General features: G+C 31.4%; 2 protein-coding genes and 1 non-coding gene across 4 annotated transcripts; 1 reads left to right on the top strand and 2 right to left on the bottom strand.

Annotated features, from left to right (window-relative positions):
- LOC104726733 lies at window positions 542–3,741 on the top strand. Of its 2 annotated transcripts, none has more exons than XM_010445664.2 (15): window positions 542–798; window positions 910–993; window positions 1,100–1,173; window positions 1,259–1,292; window positions 1,594–1,652; window positions 1,749–1,863; window positions 1,957–1,994; window positions 2,102–2,199; window positions 2,326–2,381; window positions 2,467–2,707; window positions 2,810–2,931; window positions 3,024–3,080; window positions 3,167–3,232; window positions 3,311–3,385; window positions 3,467–3,741. In XM_010445664.2, the coding sequence occupies exons 1-15, from the start codon at window positions 652–654 to the stop codon at window positions 3,512–3,514; spliced, it is 1,314 nt and encodes a 437-aa protein (XP_010443966.1). In that variant the 5' UTR covers window positions 542–651; the 3' UTR covers window positions 3,515–3,741. The 2 variants fall into 2 exon arrangements, with proteins under 2 accessions (XP_010443966.1, XP_010443967.1); XM_010445665.2 differs by lacking the exon at window positions 1,594–1,652 and adding an exon at window positions 1,382–1,440.
- TRNAA-AGC lies at window positions 4,080–4,152 on the bottom strand. Its single transcript has one exon. It is a non-coding gene; the product is annotated as a tRNA-Ala (tRNA).
- Window positions 4,872–6,388, bottom strand: LOC104726732 (thioredoxin-like 1-2, chloroplastic). Its single transcript, XM_010445663.2, has 4 exons — window positions 5,948–6,388; window positions 5,646–5,840; window positions 5,391–5,555; window positions 4,872–5,283 (listed from the first exon to the last, which is right to left on the bottom strand). The coding sequence occupies exons 1-4, from the start codon at window positions 6,149–6,151 to the stop codon at window positions 5,077–5,079; spliced, it is 771 nt and encodes a 256-aa protein (XP_010443965.1). The 5' UTR covers window positions 6,152–6,388; the 3' UTR covers window positions 4,872–5,076.

The following is a 9,447-nucleotide window of genomic DNA, read 5'->3' as shown; positions in this document are numbered from 1 at the left end:
TTTTTTTTTTTTTTGGTCTACCTCTCCCAATGAGGCACAAACCCTAAGTCGTTTAATTAATTAGTCTTTCCTTTTGCTATCTGATTAGTTAATTACTATCGTCAGAGAAAGAAAAAAAAAACTATTGTTATTTTGCAGATGCTACTTCAATTCTTCCGCGTTGCGTGAGGTCAATACCATAAATAAAGAAGTAACTTTTAAGCTTCTGATTAAGAAATCATACTATTTAAAGAGAATGGCTACCAATATAATGGTCCATATATAGACTAAAAATATTTTCATTGATGGTTTCTTAACATATAAATCTCTAGAAGATCATCATTCATGTGTCAATGACGCTAATCATCGATCTTAAACAACATCTTGGGTTTAAGTCTCATAACTCTTTATTTAAACCCAAACCCTAAAAGTTTATTTGCGACATAACGATTGGCATGGGCTGGGCCAAATAAACGTGGACTCAATTCTCAATATGGGCTTATCATAATTCATCACTATGAAAAAAAAAAAAAAGAAACAGAGTAAAATAACCTTTCTCATTCAGATGTCGGGAACATCAACAGATATCATCATCAGAGAGAGAGAGAGAGGGAGAGAGATCATCGAGATTCATAATAGAACTCTTAAAAACTTGTTATTGAAAAGTTGAAGATGAAGGAGGACAGAGGAGAGGAATCATCTTCTGGTTCTTCAAGAACAAACAACGGCGAAAACGAACCTAGAGAAATCAACATCAGATCATTCTCTTCTGTTCCTTCTTCTCCTCGTAACGCTTCTTCTAAATACGATTTCGTCAAGGTTCGATTTTTTTGGGGTTTTGAATCCTTCTCTTTCTTTCAAAGTTCTGTTTTTTATTTTTTTTTTTCTTATTGACGAGACAAATTGTGTTTTTTTTGTTTTTTTTGGTAGGTGAAAGTATGGCTTGGAGACAACGCAGATCACTACTATGTTCTGTCTCGTTTCCTAGTCTGTAGAATGTTAACTGTTACTAAGGTTTTGTTCAATCTTCACACCAAAACCCTTTTTCTTGAATTGATTCTCACATTGGTTGGTTTGGTTACAATGTTTGCTGATTTTTTGTTTTTTTTTTTTAATTCAGATCCCAAATCATGAGGCTATAAAGATTTCTCTTGAGCTCAAGAAGCTTCTTATTGACAACAGTCTTCTTGATGTGTATGTATGCCCCCCAATTCGTCTTATTAGCGACTTAAATTTACATACTTTCGCATATGTTTGTGACATTAACTTGTCTTTGCAGGTCTCAGTCTGATTTGGAAACCAATTTGTTTAAGGTCACCATACTTTACATCTTTTGATTAGAAGTGTCTTGTGAACGTTTTAAAGTATTCTGATGATGATAGATGATTTCAATTTTTTGCAGCTAATGGAGCGACGTGGTTATGGGGAAGAGTACATTAATCGTTACAATATGATGACAAAGTAATACGCTTTTATTGTTCCATCATCTTTTCTCAAAGTTTTTTGTTTTTGACTTTATATTTTTTGGTGTGGGTTNCACATCTTTTGATTAGAATTGTCTTGTGAACGTTTTAAAGTATTCTGATGATGATAGATGATTTCAATTTTGTTCAGCTAATGGAGCGACGTGGATATGGGGAAGAGTACATTAATCGTTACAATATGATGACAAAGTAATAGGGTTTATGTTTTTTTTTTTTTTTTTGCTCGATCATCTTTTCTCAAAGTTTTATGTTTTTGATTTTATACTTTTTTTTTGTGGGTTTTAGATTTCATCATCAAAGAGGGCCTCTTGTTATACTTGTTTGTGGAACAGCTTGTGTTGGCAAGTCCACTATAGCTACACAACTTGCTCAGAGACTTAACTTGCCAAACGTCTTACAGGTAACTTCTCAGTAACCATTTCTTCATCTGTTCATTCTCATTTGTTTGTGGATTTTTTTGAAAAATCGTATGTGCTCTTTTTTTGTTATACAGACTGACATGGTATATGAACTGCTTCGAACTGCAACTGAGTACGCTTTTCTCCTTTTTAATTTATGTACATTATGGTTCTTCGATTACACAAGTGACTATAGATTAGTGCATTTTGCATAAACATGTTTATTCTTGTTTAATTCAGTGCTCCATTGACATCAACTCCTGTATGGACTCGAGAATTTGGCTCATCAGAAGAGTTGATTACTGAATTCTGTAGAGAATGCAGAATTGTTCGAAAAGGTACTTCCTTTTGCTGTTGGAAGCTGTATGATTCTTTTGCTTTTGTGTTTGTGGATTGTTACACTCTTTATTCTTGTTTTGTATGTGTGTGTTTTGACAATCCTCAATGTCTTGTGGTTTGTTTAGGACTTGGTGGTGATTTGAAGAAAGCAATGAAAGATGGGAAACCAATTATAATTGAGGTAAAATTGTTTGTGAAAGCTTCATAAGTTTGGATTATATTCCGGTTGTTACACTTGTTTTCTAATCTTGGCCAAATTATTACAGGGAAGACATTTAGATCCAAGCATATACTTAATGAATGATGAGAACAAAGCTCCATCAAATGATCCCGAGAAGAGCAGCAGCGCAGAAACAAACTCTTCAAGAGATTTAACATCGGATAAAAATCCCGAGGCAGGTTCTTCTGACACGAAAGAAACCGAGAATAGTACTATGAAACCACATTCTCAGGATGAAGCCATGGCATCTACTGAAGCTATGGACCAGTCAGAAAAAGTTACACAATGTAAAATCGACAGCATATCCTTTTTTTCTTTTTTTTTTTGTGAAAATTCTTGCATTTACCTCTTTATGATTGTTATAGTTCTATTTTGTTTTGTGTGTGCAGCTGAAAGTTCGAGAGATGCTGAAAAGAAAAGCAAATCTGCAGATGGAAGTGGGAAGACGAAATCTGGCCCTGAACCAATAGTCATATCTATTGTTTTAAAGATGTCTGAATTCGACCATAAGGTGAATCAAAGTTTGTTCATTTCAAGATTCAAGCTATATAACTTGTAAGTAGTCTTTCTCTATTCTTTGTTTTCTTAATCTCATTTTCTCAGGCTTTGTTAGAGGAGTGGATCTCTTCCCGTACGTCTGGAGAGAAATATACATCTAAGGTATTAAGACAACCTGAAGCTTAAAAAAGATCACTAAACTGATCTTGAAAGTTGTATGAACACATGTTTGGCTTTTCTTGTTGCAGGAGAAAGACAGACTAATTACAAACCTAAAGACCATTGAAGACTACCTTTGTTCCTTCAACTCACAGGTTTGTTTGCTCCTTCATCACTCATTAATTCCTTTTCAGGTTTTTACGGTTCTAACAATTCTTATTTGTGAAAATCAGGGAGTGACTGTTGTAAATATATCCGCCACCACATTCCCGCAGACACTAGATTGGCTTCACAACTATCTTCTTCAGGTAAAGAAGTCAGCAAATTAATAAATTTGAAAGTTCTAAATTATAAACAGAAACTGTAACCGTATTCTTCAAATGTTGTAGCGTATCGAGGAAGGGATCCGATCATCAGAGAATGAGGCGCCAAAGTAAGATTTGACTCATTCAGAAGAAGTCTCGAGGAGGCTAGAGTCGTCTTCTTCTATACTGTAATCTTGTTTGAAAATTGTAATACAGTTAAAACAATTGAGATTAGAGAGATGTCAAGGATTTTAGAAACATTTCGATAGCGGGTATTGTGTTCTATAGTGTCGTTGTCACTCGTTATAAAAAAACATTGTCAGACAAGTTCTTGCAAATAAATTTGTTGCATGAACTAATACATGGATCTTTCCCTATGTATGGGATCGACATTATAGTAAAGTTCATGCACTTGAGCTTTGATTATCCCATCTTTCAACATTATGGGGACCATGGTTCTCTGTCTCCATTTGGTTGAGGCTCTTGAATCTAGCTCTGCCTCGATTCCTCCCTAAAGAGTCAAAGAAGAGAGATGCTTTTCCTTCACTCTTCAGGCTGAACAATTAGTTCCACAACAATGAAAACAAGATGGACGGAAACATGGATTGACTTACTGCAAAATCCTAGATTTGTGAACTTCTGGTTATGCAAATAAATGTAAAATTTGAAAATCAGGTTAGAAAGGAAAAAAAAAAGATGGAGATGCGGGGTATCGATCCCCGTACCTCTCGCATGCTAAGCGAGCGCTCTACCATCTGAGCTACATCCCCATTTGATTTTAAACCCTATACACACCAATAAATAGTTTAGTATACACTAGATAACGGTCTCTCCTTAAAATCCTCTTTATAAAGTAGTCCGAGCGAGCATCCTAAACCCTAAACTTATCTTTCTCTCTATTCCTGGGTCTCTGATACTAAACGCCGTTTCTTCTTCATAATCTTCTTCTTTTGTTTTCATATATGAATTGACTAGTACATAGGATTTGGTTGTTCAAAGTTCTTGAGATGCGTTTTTCAATAGTTTTTTCAAGCTAAAGTTTTTAAGTTTTGAGTTGTTTAGTAATTAAGTTTGGGGTTTGTGTTGTTTTTGCAAGTGACGATTACAAGACAGGGACATCAGAAATAAATCTGTGTTGACTATAGTCTATAATGGGAATCTCTCTGATGCTTCTACACAAAATTTCTCCATTACTTTCAAAAAACCTTTTTTTTTAAGTTTGATTCAAAGTTTTTAGCAAAGGCTTTACCAATGATGGATTTCAAATAATCATCAGATCTGATTCATATATGATTACAATCATTGATGCTGAGGTAAAGCCAAAAACTTTGACATCCAAATCTTTCTCTGTTTTGTTTTAGATCTTAACACATTGATTCTTTCATAATTAAACTATATTGAAACAGAGTAAAGGTCTTAATCCAGAGAAGATCAACAGTGTAGAAGCATGTTCCTTCTTACATTAAGTAATAGAATTGAAAACTTTGAAGTCGTAATAAGGTTACTAAATTGTAGAAATAAGACATATTTAGATTTCAATACAGATTGGTTCAATCTTATGAGGCTAATTGAAATTACCATTGCTAGTTATAATGACTGATGAGCTGAAACTAAAAATAACCAAAAAACCTAAAATGCAAATCCAATCATAACAATATCTACAACTCAAGAATCCTTACGAAACGATCATGTCTTCATAGCATTACTTTTTCATATTGTTCCTCTGTTTTATAACCGAAGCTGCTGCTACTTTGGTAGTGTTTGAAGGGGTTGAGATTCATTTTTAGTTCCCCAACCGATGCTAAAGCCGCCAGTTCCTTCTCGTCCAATCCCTTTGCTGGCCCGAGGCTGCTGCATCTTTCACTCCCGTGCTTTTCCAAAGCTTTCTTGAACTTACTGATCTGCACATTCCAATCATAAAAAGTGCATCATCAGCAAAAAAAAACGCCAAATGATATGAAAACTTCAAAATGGCCTTTTTGATTATAAAGGTATTTTTTTTGCTTACGGTGGCAATAGTGCAGCTAAAGCTACAGACTTTACCCTCAGCGCCTCTATAAAACTTAAAGAAAGGAAGCACATGAATGTTAAGGCCATGACACATTGTCCTAAGCTCTTCTTGATTCACTTTGAGAAATATCACATCTGGGTTTGATTCAGCCAATTGACAGACCTGTTTATATAAAATACCAAAAACACATCAATTATACTGAAAATCTCAGAAACCAAAATTAAAAAGTTGAAACTAGTTGTAAATTGATACCTTAGGGTGGAGAGATTTGCAGCCACCACAAGCAGGAGAGAAGAAATGAAGAACAACCAATCTATCACCAGCGTTTAACAAAGAGTCAACAAGATGATTAGCAGAATGAATCTCTAACATGTGGTGTTTCGTTGACTTTTCCCACCATCTCATTCCTCTACTCGTACCAGTTGATGATGTCTTCTTCACCTGAAACTAAACCATTTCAAACACACAAATCCGATTCAGAAATCTATATATAAAACCACAAAATTCGAAAAAGAGATGTTTTTTTTTTCTTTTTCTTTCTGTTCTTTGCTTACCGGAGCAACAGAGGAAGAAGAAGAAGAAGAAGAGAAGGCAGTAGTAGTAAGGGTATGGTTGGTGAAATCTGGTGAAGCCATGGGGTGTTGCTGTTCCTTCAAATCAAGGCTCATAACCGGATAAAGTTTCGATTTTTTTGATGTATTCTCCTGAGAAAACGGAGAAAACCCATGATTGGTTCCAAGAGATGTAATTGCTTCCATGTCAAAAATCTTGTGTTTACAAAAAGGGAAAGCAAACAAAAACTCAAAACAGAGTTTCTGTAATCTGATTATTTTTAAAAATAAAAAATAAAAGAGCAAGATTTTTGAATGAGAGAAATCACAAAAAGCTCATCACTTTATTGACCTCTCGATATCAATGTAAGAACAACAACAACAACACACAGTTTATGCAGAAACTTGGGTAAGTTCGTAGGGGTGGGTCCTTTTTTTTTTTTTTTAATCACTTTATCCATTTCCCATATTGTTTTCACCGTTGATGTCGTGATTTGTGCTATAATTAACTCACACACAAACAGATTGATTAACGACTGTTGACCAATATATTTGAATGACATTATCATTGGTCAATAAAAACTAAAGATCCGGATTAGGGTGTTCACTAATTACTAGGATTTCATGATAAGCTTTTATCAGAAAAATTATCCACTAATAAATCAAAATTACTACTCCCTCCTTGTGGGTAAAAAAAGAAAGAAAGATAAGAACATCATTGTCAGAGGCGTCGCATGAAAACGTGGAGCTGACTGTGTATTAGTCTTTTCCTCGTTGTATAGTGTCCCCACTTGCCTTTTTATACAAACACTATATATGGTGTATATTTGCATAATTGTTGTAACTGGATCTATGTATATTAATTACAAAAAGAATTACCAATTTCTGTTTAGTTGATTAAACAAGTTTGTGAAAATTATTTTTTTTTTTTTTTAAGAAGAAGAAAATGAATTTGTTAATATTAATTTTTAAAAACAAAATGCTATGAATAGCTTGTTTTTTAAAATAAATGTTTGTTACATTGTCAGACACTAGTTTTCCTTTTCTGTAATTTCATTATATATTTGGTTTGTTTGCATTATCCATTATCTGCTTCTTCTTCTTTTTTTTGATAAAAATAGAAAGATTGTGTGCAGCTGCAGCCCATAGTTTTTTTTCTTGCTTAATTTTGGATTTAGAAGTAAAAATATGGTCCAAAATACTCCAAAAGCGGCCCACAGGATTTAGATCCAAAACAATTGCCTAGAAACTAGGAGCTACATGGTATTAATATATTCAAGGTTAAATAATTTTTAATATTTTATGTTAAATATTCATCAATAGTTTTAAACTTTTAATACCTACTAGGTTTTGAACCCACGTGTAGCATGAGTTTATTTGATATATTTTGATAAAAATTATATATGATTGATTACGATAATAAAATATTATTTCATAAAAAAAATGAAAATTAGTATTAAGGAAAAAATTAAATTTCATATGCACAATTTTTTAAAATATAAAATTATTTATGTTATAAAATCAAATCTGATAAAAAAATCATAAATTTAACTTGACGTTCATGCGAGACAAATCAAACTGATGATCTCACATATCCTAAACCATTTCTTTGACCACAAGAAAAACGAAACAATTTTATAATCATGAATTTAACTCGTTTTCATATTTAATTGATCGTTACCACTTATGTTTTCGTGTTTTTTATTCAATGTTTTTTTATTTTTCATATTCTTTCTTGTCATTTTCATTGTCAAATTTTGTGTTAATTGTCATCATAACTTTTACCGTTTGGTTCTTCGTTATACTCTTTTTATTCTTCTTCCTCGTCAACTTTTTCACATTCTTCCACTAAAAAACTTTTTTTTTTTTTATTACCACACAACTTGTTAACCCATCAAACTCCAAGAACAAAATCATTTCTTTTCTCATAAAATTTGTAAAATTCATGGCTACCAGCATAGTTATCACATGCACCCAATTATTGACAATTTTATCCATATACTTATTTGGTTTTAGATTCACGCGTTTAGAAACTTCTCAAACCAAAATCCTTACTTGGTTTATAATATTTTAAAAACATAATAAAATATACTAATAATTATTTATTTAATATGAATCATATGATATATAGAAATATGAGTACAATATAAGAACATATTAATTATAAATAAATAATATTAATTATATTATATCATCAAATAATATCAACCGTATCATATTATCAAATAACCGTAACCGTATATAACAGTAACCGCTTGAACCGTAACCGTATTTAAACGTAACTGTTTAACCGTTTAACCGTTTGTTAAACGGTTCTGGTTAAGGTTACAAAATTTTTTAACCATAACCGATGGTTAATAAACTTTAACCGTGACAATTGTAACTCTGGTCATGCCTATGTATAGCTAATAAAACATGTGTGTTTGTCGTCCATCTTTCTTCTTTAAACCTCAAAATTTGACTCAAACATCAAATTAAGGTCTTGCGATGTCAATCCTTCTTCCTTAGACCCAAAAATAAAAAATTAACGAAAGAATATCACTCATCTATAACATCATACACAAAAATATGTTTTACAGCTCATAAGAAATAAAAAGCACAAATGTAGATAAATAAGATAATTTATGTTTTGCATCAATATTTATGATATTTTAAACTTTGAAAAGGTTTTGAAATATAAAATTTGAACCTTTTACAAATTTTCCATATTTATAATATTTTAAACTTTTAAAATTTAAAACTTATAATATTTAAAAACTTTTTAAAAGCTAAGAACTTTTAAAAGTTTCAATATTTATAATATTTAAACTTTTCAAATTTTTAAATATTATAATATTTTTTTGAAACTGTTTAAAGTTTTAATTTGATCAAATAAACACCAGATCAAACCAAATAAAACTTTTAAACTTGGACGCATGATAAATCAAGCTTTCCTGTTCATTCATTGTTGGAAACATATTAATCTTATTTATACTGGTTCTGAACTATTGTCTAAAAAATTTCTAGCCGATGTGAGATATTGTACTTAGTTCTTTGATTTTCATAAACTTAAAATTTTCCTTTTTCTAAAAAATTTTGTAAATTTAAAAAATGTTAATGAATGGTAGGTTGTTTAAAATAATTATTAATATAGAAAATTCTGAAAATTGTATAAAATGTTAATAAGTGATATGTCAAATTTCTATTGGTTGTTTAAAATCCTATGTGGACGGCCTTAGGAGCTTATAGCTCATACTTTTTATTAGTATAGATTAAATTAAATCTTACAAAAATTTAGTGATTATTAATTGCGATTATAAAATCATTCAGTAGATATTATTAGTAATAATCATAATCTTAATAGTGATAATTTAAATTTAATTCATTAAAAATAATAAATAACATCATTAAGCAAAAAAAAAACATAGTAGAAACTTATAAATGGTACAACTTAAAATGCTAGAAAATATGAATAAACATCTTAAATAATGATAAAAAATAGTATAATGAACCTACCTCACGAC

This window comes from Camelina sativa, chromosome 11, assembly GCF_000633955.1.
Source record: "Camelina sativa cultivar DH55 chromosome 11, Cs, whole genome shotgun sequence".
NCBI lineage: Eukaryota > Viridiplantae > Streptophyta > Magnoliopsida > Brassicales > Brassicaceae > Camelina > Camelina sativa.
Note: the sequence above shows the minus strand (reverse complement) of the source record. Positions and strands in the feature narration are given on the sequence as shown.